The 18,209-nt window shown below is 36.6% G+C and overlaps 2 protein-coding genes across 2 annotated transcripts; both read right to left on the bottom strand.

Moving 5' to 3' along the window:
- Window positions 1-1,503: 1,503 nt before the first annotated feature.
- On the bottom strand, window positions 1,504-5,199 carry LOC131300573 (uncharacterized). Its single transcript, XM_058326481.1, has 2 exons — window positions 4,728-5,199; window positions 1,504-2,022 (listed from the first exon to the last, which is right to left on the bottom strand). The coding sequence occupies exons 1-2, from the start codon at window positions 5,130-5,132 to the stop codon at window positions 1,867-1,869; spliced, it is 561 nt and encodes a 186-aa protein (XP_058182464.1). The 5' UTR covers window positions 5,133-5,199; the 3' UTR covers window positions 1,504-1,866.
- A 4,590-nt stretch (window positions 5,200-9,789) lies between these two features.
- On the bottom strand, window positions 9,790-14,426 carry LOC131300558 (probable indole-3-pyruvate monooxygenase YUCCA10). Its single transcript, XM_058326460.1, has 4 exons — window positions 13,759-14,426; window positions 11,509-11,742; window positions 10,702-10,824; window positions 9,790-10,079 (listed from the first exon to the last, which is right to left on the bottom strand). Exons 1-4 carry the CDS (start codon window positions 14,377-14,379, stop codon window positions 9,915-9,917), a joined length of 1,143 nt encoding a protein of 380 aa, XP_058182443.1. The 5' UTR covers window positions 14,380-14,426; the 3' UTR covers window positions 9,790-9,914.
- Between the last annotated feature and the right edge of the window lie 3,783 nt (window positions 14,427-18,209).

Raw genomic sequence — 18,209 nt, 5'->3', positions numbered from 1 at the left:
TATTGTATGTTGGATATTTGGAAGTCATAGATGCACAACTTCATATGTGGTTGGTTAACTTGGTTGTACTTTTTTTTTTGGGTAAAAACTTGGTTGTACTTGTTTACATGAAGAGTTGTTAAGTACTGTAACTACCTGGGAAGTACTGACATGGTTAGGAGGTTGCCGTAGCCGTGTTTGACGCGCCGAAATCGGTAGGGTTAGATTAAAAAAGTAAGAAATGATATTTTTTTTTGTTTTTATTCAATTTTTTTCGTATTATTGTGACTTATTGATTCGTCTCGACGAGAAGAAAAAGGTAAGTACTTTGTTATTGAAACTCAATTTTTTTTTTTGAAAAAACAAAATCTTTTTGACTTAATTTTTTTTTCTTTGTTAAAAACATTATGAATTTCGATTCTAATTTTATACTTTTTTATTTATCTCGTTAAGACGAATCAATAAAACATTATAAATTGCACGCAATTCACCCTATAAAAGACTATTAAACACTATTAAATAAGAACGGAGGGAGTAGCTTTCTAACTGTGATGACTAGATCCTACCACGTTGACAAGCACAGAAGCTGTCCAATCCGAGGCATCAAGCATTGACTATGAATTTCTGGGTAAATTTCATTGACCTCCATTGAGGATTCCTGACGCAAGCAGAATCCTCCTCGATTTCTTGAGAATATCTCTCTCTTTGCCTGCTTTGAAGTTGCATGTGGTTGGCTGTTCTGCCGGGAACTCTGTGCAGTCCGGCACTTTCCGTTCCCTTGATCGGTCTCGTTCATACTGCATATCTCGTCGAAAAAACGATGTGTAAAATCATGCTAATTGGATGCCTATTAGTATATGATGATCAGTATAGTTGGATACAAAATTTCCCACCCATATATCCCTCTCGCGTTAGCCATGACTTATTGGCTCGTTCACCTTTCTAAATCCATCACCAAAGTAACAAATGCAAGAAACAAAAAAAAGCTTAGGTTCCCCTAACTAAAATTACTCCGTTCTCTTGAACTTAACTTAAACTTAGGAATTTTGTTCTTATTTTTCAAAATACTATGGTAAAAGTAATTATATTTTTTTTTTACTTTTTCAATTCCTCTCGTCGAAACGAACCAATAACTCATAAAAGTTTGGCGCAAAACTAACAAATGCGAAAAAAAATTTAAATAAGGACAAAACTCTTAAATTTAAGTTAAGTTCAAGAGAACGGGCATCCTACATGGGCGAGCTTTGTCGTATTGAGGACTACATCCGCAAGATTTACATAGAAAAAACGGGACAATCCTACGACATTATACAACTATTTTTTGAATTAAAGTTAATGTATTATGAGAGAATGACCTGTCCCGTAAAATAAAAAATAAAAACTTAAAAGATAAGAACCTTAGTGGAATGGGAGCTTAGACAATGAAACAAACTAAGTTATACTCATCGACTCCTTTTGATGTGCTCTTTCCCGTATCATTAATAAAGGCTTGGGAAACAAATAGTTAACCACTACAAAAATAAATAAATAAATAAGTAAAGGAATAAACACTACTATCATATTTGAGAAAATGTATAATACTAATTGTTGCAAGTGGAGACACTGTTCAACTTACAAAACATTTCCTTCAATGACGACATATATATGCACACTTGTACTTGTATAATTTTGAAATAGTGGTGCCCCTGTCCTTGTCTCCAAGTGTGTTCTCCACCAATTCACCGAATGACTCGATCTTTCTTCTCTCTTGATTTCATTCATATCCCGAACCCGAACCTGAACTTGAATGGTATGGAACACCTTTCCAATTCCATATATCAACTAATGGGGACTTACTTTTTTTTATTTTTATATATATCCATCTCCTGGAAAAAGAGACTTTTGTATTTAATCCAAAGCTCTCTGAACTTTTGTTTTGAAAATCAAAATGTAGAGTTTGTCCATTGAAAAATAAAGGAAACAGCCAGTGGAATGGGTTACGAAGGAGCCGAAACTTGAGCCCACAATGCAATGCCAGGCCGGCCCATACACCTTGTCAAATTCCTGCAGGACAGATTTGCAACCATATATATATAAGATAAAGTTTGTGAGGTTGTCTGACTCGGCTAGTCTCTCGGATTCGAAAAGTTATTCATTTTTTTTTGGATACCGCCACGTGATGTAGAAACCTAAGATAAAGTGTGTGAGGCTTACCGGAATCTGAAGTGAAAGATGGGCTTAAGATGCATCACGTGACGGTTCTCCAGAAGCATTGAATTATTACTTATTACTCTTTGGTTAAGGATAATTTTGTATGCCATGTGTACTTGGCAGTTGGTACTGAACATCTAGTAGATCCGGAACAAATCCACTATGGCAAAAACTAAGTACAGATCAATTTTTTTTCCCTTTTTTTTTTTGAACGGAAAAAAAGGATTTTAACGATCAGATTTAAATGATATGAGAGATTAAAAGGACAAGCAAATGCATCAATGTAGGAGATAAACATCTCCAACTAGGTTGGCACCCAAACCTTCCGGCAATCATATGTCCCTAAAGAAAATTGGTTGGCAAAGGACAATTTTTTTGTTTTCAATAACTGGAAGAAATGATCTGTTTCCACATAATAAATGGTAAAAATTCACAACGAATCCGGACAAGATCAGACGCTAAGATCTCTCTGTATGGGACCTATATATGGGTCATGTGGTGTTCATATTCCTTTGGTCTCTCCCGACATTTCCCATGTGAGCATGTTACAGAATTGTGTGAGAGAGAGAGAGAGAGAGAGAGAGAGAGAGAGAGAGAGAATTCCATGAACATACAAATTGTATTCAAAGCTCTACTGGACAATCTAACTACCATGAACAGAATTCAATGATTTCAGGAAAGAAAAATCCAAGAAACTACTGTAGTTGCATCAAAAACACTTTTTGCTGCCTACTTTTTATGCAGTCATCAACGTCAAAACATTGAATTGTGAACAGAACTTCTCTTTTTTCTTGCTTGTGTTTTTTATTTCCCCCCTCTTTGGATGTCATTTTTAAGCAATATAAAATGATCTTATTAGAGCTTAATTGCATACCACTTGGATAAAATGGCACAAGAGATATGGCAAAATGAATGTTACACCCGGCCCAAAAACTAAACTTCCTCTCAAATTTGGCAAATGCCATATTTCTACCATATATGGCAACACAAAAACACCGGTCACAACAATTCCACTCCTCATTATCAAATCGAGCTGATTTTTATGGAGATTCTTAAAAAATATTTTGAGGAAATATAATTGTCAGATCATTTCAGAAAAAAGAGAGTTAGGCATGAAAATTTGTTGAAAATAGTGGAAAATCGATTTTTTCCAAAAAAAAAAAAAAAAAAGAGGGCAAAATATGGGTGCTCAGAAACTTGTTATTTTTATTTATTTATAGAAAGACACTAATCATTGCCAAAAGATATATAGCAATGGCGACGATAAAATGATCGACATCCATAGGTGGTGTGGACACTCTTAGACACCCTCAAAATTTGCCTCACACTTTGGGTTTCTTCGGACTGGGATTCAAGAAAGATAATACTTTGTTTGGTTCTCCTCTCAGAAATAATCTTTCCAAAAATTTTGACTGTTTCATTATTCATGTTTTTTAGTCTTTTATGATTTTTCGTCAATTTTTTTACTTTTTGAATGTACATAACGTACCTTCATTCAAAAAGTAAAAGAGTTTGTTAAAATATTAAAAAGATTTACTAAAGACGAAAAAATACGCAAACTTATAGAATTTTTTTATCTCAAAAAATAAATCTCAAAACTACAAATCAAACACAATGATTAATCTAATCTCAAGTCAACCAAGAAACAAAAACTCACATAGAATGAGGAAATGCATAGCATATAGCTAGATTTACACGACTGAAACTAGTTTTTATTATTCAAACTTATGTTCGTTCTCTCAAAATTTTCAAATTTAAAGATTTAACGTAGAATATGTAAGAGATTGATTTTTTCTTCTATCTATTTGATAGATAAGGAAACCCCTATTGTTTGATCTGAATGAACACTGGACAATCACTCCAGGGTAGCACAATAGTAGTCACCTGGCAAGCAGAGATCTCAACGCGCCTTTGGTAACTTAGATTTCAACTCATACTCACATGTTATCAATTCTTATATTGTGTCCGTCTATAAAAGCTTTGTCTTGATTTTAAATGGGCCTCGTTAGTGGACGATGGATAAGTCCTATGGGATAATAGGTCTATTGGGTCGGTGACCGATTTATGAAAACAAATTGAACACTAGCTAGACAGTTATAAATGAAGACCGTACATCTAAAGATCGGAAGACTTGAGGCCGTGGTCGGAGCTCAGTCTCCACCTCTCCTTCAGCAGTCGATATCAATTCCAAGGCGGTGAGTGCAGGATTTTTGGCAGCGCATCAGGGGAAAAGTGGTTTGTTTTCTTTTCTATTATGGTTTGGGTATTCCCTTGGGGTTATGTTGTCCTGGTCTGGATTTTCCCAGATTCGGCAGGTAATGGTGGTGCTCCCCGTCGTCCAGGTTAGTTATGTACGTAGCTGGCTGGCGTTTGTTTTGCGAGATTCTAGAGTCAAAACTTAGAAATCTAGGCCTCCTATTTGGTGTTGTATTCTCTTGACAAGGATGACCATCTTTTGATCTATCAATATTGATAGTTCCTACCCTTTTGACACAAAAAAATATATATAAATGAAGAATGCAAAGAAACATAGAGGAGTAATCAAGCACAAATATTACCTTTTTCAAGTTATGAGCAATATGCTTGGAGCTGAATTTCTCCAAACTATCCATACTAGTCCTTGCACATCTGAAGGCATGCACCTGCATGAATCCGGGCATGTCAGTCACTAGAACTTTCACCTGAAGAAACGCCGCCACCGATGCCACATTCGTTTCCACGTGAGACACCGACTTCCTCCCCACGGCTGACACCGATTTCCTCACTTCAACCACGTCTCCTCCGCCCTCCACCACCCTCTGGCCGCCACTGTGGTTGCTTTCCCGGTAAGTTTTTGATTTCCTCAGCCCCCAATAGCCCCGCGGCACCACGGGCTTTTTAACCGGGGATTCGATTTCCGGGGTTGGATCAGTTCCGGAGGCCAGCTTGTAGACATACATGACTCCCTTCTTCTGGGTTTCCATGGGCTTGGACTGGACTTTTGGTGTGATGGGTTGGTGTTGTATATGGTTTGGGTACAAAATTTATACTTATATAATGTGTGTGGAGGGTATTATTAAAATTATAAGGGCCAAAGTTTAATTATATAAAGACACGAACCAAAAAATTCCAGTAGGGACAGTTCAGACTAAATAAAATAAGACCCCGTTCTGCTAAAGTTCTTATGTTTTAAGTATTAATTATTCAGTTTATGGGATAGGTTATTTTTTCACAATATATCACCTTTAATTCAAAAAATAAACAAGTACTTATTTTTCTTAACGGACAGTTCAAATTGGAGTATTTTCAAAGATGATGACTATTCTTGATAGCAAAGGGAAAATAAAGTATTCTTGGTTAGTAATTTTTTGTTATGTTTTGTTCAAAGTATTTGACATTTAACATCCATCTGAACAAGAAGAATCACAAAAATATACAACTATGGATCAAATTTGAAAAAAAATGTTGGGAAAAGACAGAATATATAAGATGGAAAACTATCTTTTCTTAAATTTTTCCTTTAGTGAACTTTGAAAATATTTTATCATATTGTTTAAATTTTTAATTCCTCTCATCAAGATGATGTAAATAATTTAAAAGTATAACAAACATTAAAAATTATGAATAAAAGACAATTTGTTTATGATATGGCACATGGATCCTAAGTTTTGTGTCCCATAATTTGAGGTTAGATACATAAATGGTTGAATTCTTTTTCATCATTCCGTTTTTCAAAATATGCATTCTGTTATTGTACTTACAATATTCACAAGTACTTTTATTAGAGCATATTATATCAATTTATGAATTTCCCTCTCTCGTGGATTCGCATTAACATGAATCTTTTTATTTTATTTACTGGTCATTGTTGAATGTACACGCAAGTCATAATAAAAAAATGAACTTGGACAATCCTAGAATATTCTTTGTGTCTGAATTAGGATTAAAATTCTAAAATATTGGTGATTATAGATAGTGGGCAAGGATTATTCAAGATCAATGCTAGGTAGTTCAAAAAGTGAACTCGAAAATATCCCGAAAAGAGAAATCAGTGGTCCGGATCACATCAAAGTGAATCCGAACCTCTGGTTTCTCTTTTCGGGACATTTTCCGGTTCACTTGTCGGACTACCAAGCATTATGAATTATTTAAGGAGCAAACATTATTTAAGGAGCAAACCATGTGGTTTGGACTTTGATCAAGGATAATGCCATGTGGGGATTGGTAGGGAGGGATTTGAAGTATTTTGTCTTTTCTGCTTGGCCGTTGGGTTAAATAAGCCAAGTGGCTTATGTTTTTGTGCTTATTCAAAAAAATTTCGCATTTGTTAGTTTTTCGTCAATTTTTTGGGGATTATTGTTTTGTCATGACGAAAGGAATTTAAAAAGTAAAAAATTACCATTGAAACCTTATTTTTTTGAATAAAGACAAAGATAAGCCAATTTTTTTGTTTTTATTCAAAAAAAAATAGATTTCGATCGTAATTTTTTACTTTTTAGATTCCTCTTGTCATGAAGAAGTAATAATCCCCCCAAAATTAACAAAAAAACTAACAAATGAAAAAAAAAATTGAATAAAAACAAAAAAATAAGCCAAGTTGCTTATTTAGCCGAACGGCCTGGTTCCTGTGATTTAATTTAATACTAGTAGGGTTTTTTAGGGCATATTTGTCTCCTAATGAATTTGTTTGTAGGCAGAAAGCACAACTAGAACCCTACTCCCTCCCACCCCACTTCTTTGACTGGAACACCACACCCACCACCAATCATTGTCATTGTTGCCTCCTTCAATTTTATTTTACGGAATTAAGTTTAAATTTATGTAATATATGTGTATATATATAGTAATTAAGGGGGAAGAAAATGCGTAACTGATTGGTTCAATTACGATTTTACATAACTTCCTTCAAAGGCATTTAGTTAAATTATGCAAAAATTAGATAACAAAAATGTGCATCGGATTTTAAACTTCAGTTCACGTCAAAAGGAGTGTTCTTTTATAAAAGTACTTCCAGATGTATCTACGTCAGAAATTACTTATAGATATGGGATATATACGTAGTTTTTTTTTTTCTCCCCCTGTCTCTATTGCTATATATAAATATGTTTATAAGTTACTTGACTAAATCTTTCTATTTTTTACAAAGAGATTTTGTATGGAAAACTCATGAATAGATGTTGAGAAAAACTAAATTTGCATATGAAATAAAAGTGAGAAATGACATTGATCACATAATTAGTCTTTCTCTCCTTATGGGGAGGGGCTATTGGACTGAAACCCACTGTGCCTAAGTGTCATTCCTTGATTGGACCACCATGTAGTGGTAGGGATTGCTGTCATGTTGCCTTCATCCTCTTTTATTGTGCCCTAGGTCACAAATGCTATACTTAATGAAACCTTTACCGATCGCTATCGAACCGAGCTAATTTTCTACGGTAATTCTTACAAAAATGTTTTCAACAAAATAGAGCACCTCCGATTATTTGTGTTGGACTCCAAAATGAGTCCCACGAAATGAACGCGTAGTGTACAAATGGGGTACCCATAGTTTTACTGATAATTATTAGACTCTTTACATGAGTAAATTTAACTTCATTTAAAGGTACTTTTAATTAGTAATTGGTAATTGGAGTTCCCCACTTGGAAACTTTCTTTAAGAAGTTAGAAGGAGCTAAAGTAGCTAGTTAACTTCTAAATCAATTGAGCTGAAAAAAAAAAAGGATATCATCATATAAACAAAATGTGACATGGTTGAATTAGTTTGTGAAATTAGACTGTGATTATGACAATCGAAATTAGAGAAAGATGAGGCTTTTCTCCAACCAAACAATAGAAGTTTTTTTGATATTCTTGAATGTGACAGATTTTAAGCCCCTTTTCACTAAGATTTTTATTTTTTTAAATACTTATTTTTCACTTTACAATAGAAAGTCATTTACTCATAATATATCACTTTTAATACACCATTTCTTGTCATTTCACACCTCATTCGTAATCTAAACGTGAGAGAGACTTCTTTTTCTAACCACAAATAATACCCACTGTTTGAATGGAATCACCTATCCATGCAACCTATCAAAGCATAACACACATTAAGGTTGGCCCAGTGGTTTAGACAGACGTCTAACTTTTGAGAGTACTTCTTAAGGTTTGGGCATCGTTTTTCCATCGTATAAGTACCCTGAAATAAGTGAAGGGCCATAACTAGTGTGGCTACGCTAACTTATCCGGAGATTTAAATTGTACGGTCGGATCCGTTTAGGAACCTGACTGTAGAACTGTTCCTCCCGAAGAAAACAAAAAACTATAAAGGAAAATTCTAAAATCAGCCCAATGGGCTGATAATAATGAAAGTGTGAATGTGTTTTAAAGGGTGTATAAAGTACACAGAAATACGTGTTTTTCTTGTCTTTTAGTTTGTTTATTGTCAGCCCAGTGGGCTGACAATAGCAAGACCGAACTATAAAAGCACAATTTCATTTGGTGGACAGACATGTTGGACTATAATTAATTCCATGGCCCCCATTATTGGGAATCTGTGACCGTATATCAGAAGGATCAGACCTCACAATCATGATATTCGCAGAGACGTTACAACCATATTTGTTCTTAGGGGTCCACCTTATCCATTTTACCACTGAAGTTGAGCGCTGACATTTCAAATACAATAATTTTTTTTCCTCGGCAAAACGATAAATTTATTATCTCGAAATGGGTACATCGAGAGGTAAACTCGTTAAGCACAGATGCTAACGAGCACAGGAGACATGAAAAAAACAGCGTCCAACAGAAAATTGGACTGCACGACACCTAAACAAAACATTACACTTTTACACTGTTACCTTTCTCACACCATCAAGATAGCCCTTAAAATCCTCGACCGAGTATACTTTCATATCGAACTTCACTTTAATCCACATTGCTACTCTGGTTTTAATTAACTCTCCAAGATTCTCCACACGCCCTGAAACATTGTTGAAAACAAGATCGTTCCTTACCAACCATAAAGACCAAACAGTGACATGGAAGGTTGTTTCCCATAGATAATTCTCCAAATTTTTGAAACTCATACCAAGCCACCAGTTGAACAGATCCAAAAGGGAGGCAGGGCACACCCAAGAGATATGCCACCAGTCCAAAATTAGGGACCAGACTTCCCAAGAAAATTGGCAAAGTAAGAAAATATGCTCAGGCGATTCTTTGTGCAATGAACAACGAGGACACAGCACCGATTGGCCCTTGGAGATCAAGTTTCTATGGAGCAATACCGTTCTCGACGCCACTCTGTCTTGGAGAGCCATCCACGAAAAAATTTCCACCTTTGGAGGGCTAATACCTTTCCAGATCGATCCCATCACCCAATTGTTCATGGATCTGTCCACACTCTATTTTCTTATAACATGGTATTCGGATCAACTTATATGCGCGTATATTGACTAATTCTGAGAGACTTTAATGTACTGTCCACTAGCCCGGAAGATATTGATATCACCTAAGAGGGTTTCAATTCTCATATCTTAGGAGGGAACAAATTTCTAAGTTTCACCAAGTATGATTACATTCTATACGTGCATAGTTATTTAAACTTGCTTTTGTAACTGTTGCTAAGTATTTTTAGTAGGGTGCACTACACGGATATATAGCATGGTTCGAGTCATTCATCTCTCTATAATCATTTAGAAAAGTACTTTGACAAATCTGAACCATTAAGAAAAATACACTTTTCGACACGCGGTTTAAGTTACGCTCTATGCTCCTGAGTTCAATCAAAGAGATGACTTGATATCATTGGCTATGTCTTGGGCATCCAATCCAGCTCCATGTAGTGCTCTCCCGTCTAATCCAGCACAGTATAATCCATTTTGGCCCTTCCAGTGGTTGGGAAAACTAGGCTTTGGATTACCATCTTCGTCCAACAGGCAATTGTCTCCCTACAGTCCCCAAAATCAATAAAACAAATATAAGTAATAAGAGAAGAGTCTCGCGTATCATGCATATTTCCTTCATCTCAAAATGTTTGTTCAATTCGCAAAACAATAACTTAAAAAATAATACAAATTTATCAGAAGAAACTCAAAAAAAACAACAATTTATTGAGTATCAATGAGATCTTTTAGTTGATCATGAGAAAACTTTGAATTTTTCTTGAAAAAAATGTATTATTTCAAAGTTGCCGTTTTACGGATTGAACGAACATTATGAAAAACTTAACGGCGATAGTAGTATTTTACACAGGTTCTCTTTGTTTTATGAATATAAGGGCATATCAAGGGTAGGGTATATGATATTTTTCCCATGAAAAATACATGCTCCCCATCATCGAAGGCAAAAGGAACAGTGGGTCAAGCAGGGTTAATGACTAGCAGGGCCAAGGTACTTGTCTCCAAAATTCTCCCTCGCCGCTCTAAACCCTCCTATTTTTATATCCATTCAAACAAATGGCCGGAAAATTTAGGAACAAGGACCTGTAGTACTGCTCGGATTGCGTGCTACCACCACTACATTACAAGGTCCCAAGTTCTGAAAAATGTAAGTGTAGTTTGGTTACTTCACCGTAAGCCACTTATGTATTGATCTCTTGAATCCAGTAGCGAAGACGATGGTGTCAAATTGATGTGAGTTGCCATTCTCAAATTCAACTTCATCCCCCTTTATCCTAGCTATTGCTGGCAAGACCTGTGTATTATTATTATAATATAAACAAATAAAATAAAGACAGAAAGATACGAATAATACGAAATGTAATTTCAGTACATTTATAAGTAAATGAAGAATTAATCAATGGACTACATAAATTCAACTACTTATTTAAGCCATGGAGGCTAGCGGCGCCAAACATTTGTGTATATATCCACACACATATTACAATTAGTAACGGGGACTCTGTTTTCCAGCTTTATATTTGTAAATTGACAAATTGCCCTTTAATGTTGCAAAAAAAAAAAAAAATTGCCTAAAAAGGTTAATTGATAAAGGGGTAATTTTGTAATTTTACATCACGATGACGAAAAGTCGTGTTATAACTCACAACTCAAGCAGTACATATGCATGTCCTGTTCATGTTATTTGGTCATGTCTGGTAATAAATTGAGCGTGCAAGGCGATAAGTGGCAAGAACAATATTGAGGCACATATATAATAGTCGTGAATTATTATTTGTTCAAAAAGCCTTTCATAGCATCAAAATTAGCCGTAGCCTTGAACAGAAAAGATGAATCGTACAATAAACTATATAAAACATGAAACCGACAAAAATCGTGCATAAACATGCGAATGTTGGAAGACAAAACACCCTCCAACATTCGATACCTAGCACCCAAAACAATATGTAACGGCTGCAATTTGAAGCCTTGAGCGTACCTGGATTTCGCCGGACTTGATCTTGTTGTAAGTTCCGATGTCAACGACCGGGGACTTTCCATACTTTTTTTTCATTGTCAAAGGGCCCTCTTTAGGCCTTTGAATCCCATACTTTGCAAGGCCTCCATACCGTAGCTTGCTGAGCAGAAGAACTAGGGATTCCACAGTAGAGAAGGGAAGATACTTCAACAGCTCTATCGCCCAATTCATCAATCCCTTTGACAGAATATGAATCTGCACATATTAACCAACAAACACCACATCAGTCATGTAATTATAAGGGTAGCTAAGCAAACCCGGGAAAACGCTGGACTAGATGAATTTTGAACGTGAGCTAGGCAAGGGTTTTGGACGAAAAAAAGAACGAGGCCACACGGCAGCGGCTAAGGAACAGAACTTCAATTCAATGGGTCCAACTCCGATGGCCGGCTGAATCCATTTTTAGGACGTAGATAAAGCTTGAACTCCTAACAACAATGCTAATGTTTTGATTTAGTGTTTTCTTATTCGAATCGTGGTTGTATGACATAAGGATTTATTTGTGATATTAATTTATTTGAAGGATACTTTGCCTGTTAATTGGGTGTCCTCCCCTTCCCCTAGTATCTTTGTTGTTTTATCTAGAGATATTTCTCTTGCTTTGTAGCCTGTTTTGAGCGATTTTGATTATCAAAAAAAAAAATTATTGTGTATGATTTCCTAGGTTTGTAACTTTTTATGCACGTTCACACAACGGTTCTTAATTGTTTTGTGATAACTGAGTAAGATGGGTTATGTTCTGTAAGACGCGCCATGTTATTAGACGATCCGTGCCATAGAGACGGATTGTACTAGTAAGACAGTTCGTACTAGGCGGCAACACTCCATGCTATTTGGTGATTCACAAAAATCATTTGGCGATAACATGAGGGCTTGCAAACCCTAACGATATCCGGATTGATTCGAATAATTAATCTTTATCATCCCATAGAAACTGTTAACCCTAGATTTCTTCTCTGATCATAAACTCTCTCTACTTCTTAATTGCTTTAATTTAATTTACTCCTACTTTTTAATATTTTTAAAATCCAATAATCAAATCTCTTTCCGAATTAATTTAGAAATCAATTGAAATAGCTGCAACTTAGTCTTTGTAATCCCTGAGGACAATACTCAAAGTATTTACTGCTATTCTTTTGATAGTACTATTTCGTTTTATTAATTATTTTTTATTAAGAAACGACACGATCAGATTTTGGTCATTAGGGTTCCATCATTGCCTTTATATAGAGGGCGGTTACTTGCTCGCCAAGTGCATGAGTGTGCCTCGCACACTCAGTAACCGCTTCGACTGACAACACACCTAACGTCCCGGATAAGACCGTTATCGTGTATGAATCCAATGTGTGCACGTGCCTTACACACGCCCTAACCGCCCCTGACGTCAAAACTGATGATTGAAGCCAGGTGGTTAGGATCACACGCAGATGACCTGGCCGGCCTGCTTGGGTTTTGCTGAACCTAAAAGTCTAAACCCTTGAGGGTCGAGTCTTGTCTTTTAGTACAGCTTGGCAATTGGATCCTTCATATCCGAACGTTACCACCCCCGAACCCGACATCCAAACCTAAAAGTCAGATGCTCATTTTGATCTGATCAGACAGAATTGAAGGACTACGTCCGGCCTTCTGCCAAGCGTATTGAGTCTGACCGAACCAGAATATTCGGCTCACTATATAACGATAACCCCATAATCCCAGCAATGACCCAACCCATCTTCCATGACCTGGTTCTGTCTGTTTAAATTAAGTTCGATAGAATTAGGATATATGGAAATTGTTTCTAGACATTAGTTTAGAGTTTTGTCATGCCATTTCATATTCTTTAATTTTATCCGGCCTTTTTTTTTTTAAAGGTCCTTTGGTATTATTAGCTACTAGGGATGTGCAACGGTCGAGTTGGGCGGGTTAAAGATGCAATTTTTCAACCAACCCGTCCTTGGCAGTTGGTTAGCAGTTTTTTAGCGCCAACTCGTCAATCTTCGAAGTCAACGGGTTGGTTGAGTTTTTTAGCAGTTTCGATTCAACATTAAAATGGAAGTTGTTTGGTCTGATTTCAGAATTTTATTTTATTTATCGGCAAAAAGAAGTTCATGAAATTGTGAAACCGCATGAACCAATTTGCTTATAAAACTAGTAAAAAAACTAGACCGAACCGTACCGATTTCACCCCATTAAACGCGCTGTAAATTTAATAGAGAAGCAGGCTCTTACCGGGCTTCGGACAACAATGGAGGTCTTGGCACCATGGACAGCCAAATCAAAAGCAATTTCCATACCAGAATTCCCACACCCAACAACCAAAACCCTTCTCTCTCTATACTTCTCTCCTGATTTATACCCAGTCGAGTGCATAACCTCCCCTGTAAACCCCCCCAACCCTTCCACCACCGGCACAAACTCCTCGCTCTCTCGGCCGGTCGCCACCACCAAAAACCTCCCCGAATACTCCTCCGCCTCGCCAGACCCCACAATATTCCTCACGACCACCCTCCACTTTTCAATCGACTCGTCGAATCTGGCTGACTCGACGAGTCGATTGAACTGAGGGGTGATGTCGAAGTGGGTGGCGTAGGAGTCAAGGTACTGTATGAATTGGCTTTTGGGTACGTATTTGGGGAAGTTTGTGGGGAATGGAAAGTGTGGGAGCTGGCAGTATTGTTTTGCTAGGTGAAGGTGGAGTCGATCGTAGGATTTTTTCTTCCATAGTGAAGCAGAGCAGTCTTCTCGCTCTAGAATTATGTATGGGATGGATAAGCGGGTTAGGCATGCCGCGATGGCGAGGCCGGAGGCTCCGGCTCCGATTATGATTACTACTGGGTCTGGAAGTGACATAAGTACTGCCGCCGGTGGTGGTGGTGGTTTGGTTGCGGTGGTTTTTGGTTCTAGTTGCTACGTCTTACTATGAAGGATGGAAATGTGAGAGACGAATAAGCACTCGGATGATGTTATAAGGATCTGAACTACAGAGAAGCGTGTGTAATTTAATCTGAACTGTTCATCTTGATAGTTAATGGTTCAGATTTGCTGAAACTTTTATCGATAAAAGTATACTCTTTTCATTACGAATATGAAAACAAATCTGAACCATTAAAAATACCATCTGAAAGTTGCAATCACTTGGACAAGCTAAATTCATGTTAAAATGAAAAGGATGTTAAAATACTGCGTACTAGTTTGTCTAGAGGATGATACATAGCCATTCTCGTGTGATGACAACTTGCAAGTATAAAATGGATTTCGTATCCGATGCTAATACGATGAGGTATGGACACACGAGTAGGATTTGGTATCACGTACCAAATCCCAAAAACGGTGGAAAGGGATGACATATAGCCACAATCTTATATATCTCTATTATAAAACAAAAGGGTGTTGGGATAAGTTGTTGGAACGGTTGAGATTCATTTAATCCAAAGGTTGTAGTTCATCCTTTCACTTCCCGGTTAAGTGCCCATGATTTTCTCCTAAATCACACAACTGTCATTCCCTTCCAACCGAGATGCGTAGTGCCGTTGGCACGGATTAGTACTAGTAATTTTATAAGAATTAAGTCAAATATTGCGAATCCGTACTTATAGTGATTGCAAAAAAATGTTACTGTAATACTGTCCTTGAAGTGCCACAACCTGATATATAATTTTATATAAATTCAGATACGTGACTTAAGAATCTTCGAAAAGTGTATGATATATATATATTTTTTTTGACAAAAGTGAGAAGATTGTATTGCTAAACGCCCAGTGGCACTTACAAAACGGAGATCATTACAAAGAACTTGGACAAAGTCAAACTAATCGTCTACCAAATAGAAAACAAATAAATCACAAGGCAATCGATATCTTTTCATCCTAATCCAAACATGGCCTGACGCAATAGCGACACTTTTAAACTGCCTAACAACTAATTAGGAGTCTCAAACGAAAAAAAGTGCAAAGTTAAGGACAAAAGACACCAAATACCCAGACGATCAAATGCACTCCAGTCAAGTATGAACGCACCAATGAACTCTCAAGAACTACAAATCTACTAAACCGCCACGGGTTGCCTCGCCAAAGACATCATGTAGGGATAGAACGCTGAAATATAGATATCATTGTGAAACAACCTCGATTGAGAGAACGTGATCTGTAGACAAAATTCGTCCGAAGACGAAACTAATAACTCTCATAGAACAAGAGACAAAACTCTCATAGATCAGACGACAAGTCGTAGATCTGGAGAGACAGAATAAAAAATAAAAAAAACAAAAACAAATAAATTGAGTCGGTAGTACCATGGCCTCCCCCTCCCGCTGCCCACACGGATATAGAACCCACGGGGGGGGAGGGAAAGGGAGAAGATCGAGAAGATGTGGTGGCTAGGGTTGAGAGAAGAAGAGATCGAGAGATAGGGTTGAGTGCAAATTTTTTTGGTTGAGCCGAGGTTGTATGATATTTCAAAATATTAAAAACTAATCTTTACACTGTGGATACTTTCGAAAGACGCATATTTGCAAGTATAGAATGGATTTCGTATCCAATACTAACACGATGAGGTATGGACACACGAGTGGAATTTGATATGATATCATGATATAGCAAAAATGATATGAGAAATCTGAAAAGATAGGTCAAGACTGTAATTAGGATACGTAAAATTTAAAAAAAAAAATTGTAATAGGAGTATATTGTGTTAGCATTGACCATAATCAGGTAAACATTGAGAGATTGTTTTTCTTTTTTTGAATGGCAATTTTTTTTTATTAATTTTGAAATTGTCACAAGACTAATAAGAACAAGGAAATAGCATCATGCTCAAAGAGCAATCTTTTGTCCAATCCGAGACCCAAATCTAAGATTGGCAAGAAATCAATCAAGGACACCTTTTGGGATGAAACTCACCTAAAAGGCCAAAGCCCAACACCCTATGAGTTTAAAAAACTCAGATTAAGGGTGCTCAGATTGGGGTTGGTAGTTGCCATTTCGTCTCTCCTTAGTGTTGGTTGGAAAAGGCCTGATGGTGTTTAGGTAGTGGCTATACGGTGGCTTGTTGTGGTGGCTAGCTGGATTTGGTGGTCGGTGGTGGCTGGAGACTTTGATTGAAGTTGTGTTGAAGAGTAGGGTTAGGTTTTGGGCCCTCTTGGGCTGTGATCCTAATTATCAGATTTCGACAGTTAGGCCTTTTTGCTTGAGTTGTATTTGTATTATTTGGGCTTTTTAAGCATTTAGGGTGATTTGTGCTTCATTTACTATTTTATTTGGGCATTTTTATGGCCCTTAGGTGTTTTGGGCTTGGCTCGCTAGGTGTTTGTCCAACCTGGTTGGATTCCCCTTCCCTTCCCTCTTACTTGTTCTAACCTTTGACAAGTACCCCTAATAAATATTTTGCCGCTAAAAAAAAAGAAAAAACACCCGCCCAAACTGCAAAACCGATCTGATCCGCACCGAACCATGCTATTTGGTCCAGTTCTGTAATTAATTGGTCGGGTTATGATTCAAAAAAAATAGCAACCGTTAATTTTGGTTCCATTACTGGTTCTCAATTAAAAATTCGTGGTTAGAACCGAATCGGACCGTTTAGAACTATATATATATATAAATACATATATTTGTAGTTAAATATGTATTTGGATCTGGTAGGTTAATCTTTTCCTTGCTAAATTAATGTATTTAAAGATGCAATCTTATTTGTCAGGAAAGTTCTTAATAAAAATTTTAATTTTATTTTACTTATGAGTTATTTGGTGTTTTAAAATTTAATTTTATGAGTCTCTATCAAATTGGTTTTAGGTTGGAACTCTCTAAGAAATCTAACATGGTATCAGAGCCAGGTCTTGGGTGGCCTCACCTCTTATGGAAAAGTTTCTGTCATCTCTGTTGCCCAAGTCAATCGCTCAGCTCCTGGTCTTCACCTCCACATGCATCCGGGCTGCACGTGAAAGGGAGTGTTAGACTCATCTCACATCGCTCATTTAAGCCACCCAATGTTGGTTAATATATTCTAGAGGCTAATCCCCCTATTGCCAATTGATTTTAGATTGGAACCTTCCAAGAAATCTAACGTACAATATGAATAAGTGTTTGGATGCTAATTGGATAGAACCGGAACTGAACCAAAATCGGACCGGTCTTGCAGTTTGGTTCTGATTATGATCCACGCATATATTGGTTAGGTTTTGATTCTCAATTTTCTAGAACCGTTTGAAATGATCTGGTTATTAATTTTCTAAAGAACCGAACCAATTCGGACAGTGTGCACCCCTAACTTAGATTATACAACTTCTTCGTATGCAAAAGTATTGTATATAACTTTAATGGTTAAAATCCCATTTTATGGAACACATGTTTGACACAATATATATACTTATAAAGAGATGACAAAAAAAAGTGAGAAGCCGTTTTTTTTTTTTTTTTTTTTTGCTTACACAAAAAGTATTTTTTTTTGAACGGCAAATTTTTTTAATACTGTGTATAAGTTTCCTTCGCTACTTGTTTAGAAGGTCGAAATCCAACTTCACATAACTCAGGTTCGACGCAATAGAAAGGATTCAAAAGAATATTAACAAAGATGATACTTTTTTAGCATTGACCATCATCACAAATAGTGACTAACCATTCTGTATCAATGATGTAACTGAGTTAAAGGTGTATGCAAATAGTGACAAACCGTTGTGTATCGCAAAA

This window comes from Rhododendron vialii, chromosome 1a, assembly GCF_030253575.1.
Source record: "Rhododendron vialii isolate Sample 1 chromosome 1a, ASM3025357v1".
Classification (NCBI taxonomy): Eukaryota; Viridiplantae; Streptophyta; class Magnoliopsida; order Ericales; family Ericaceae; genus Rhododendron; species Rhododendron vialii.
The sequence above is the reverse complement of the archived record's forward strand: the minus strand, read 5'-3'. Positions and strand labels throughout refer to the sequence as shown.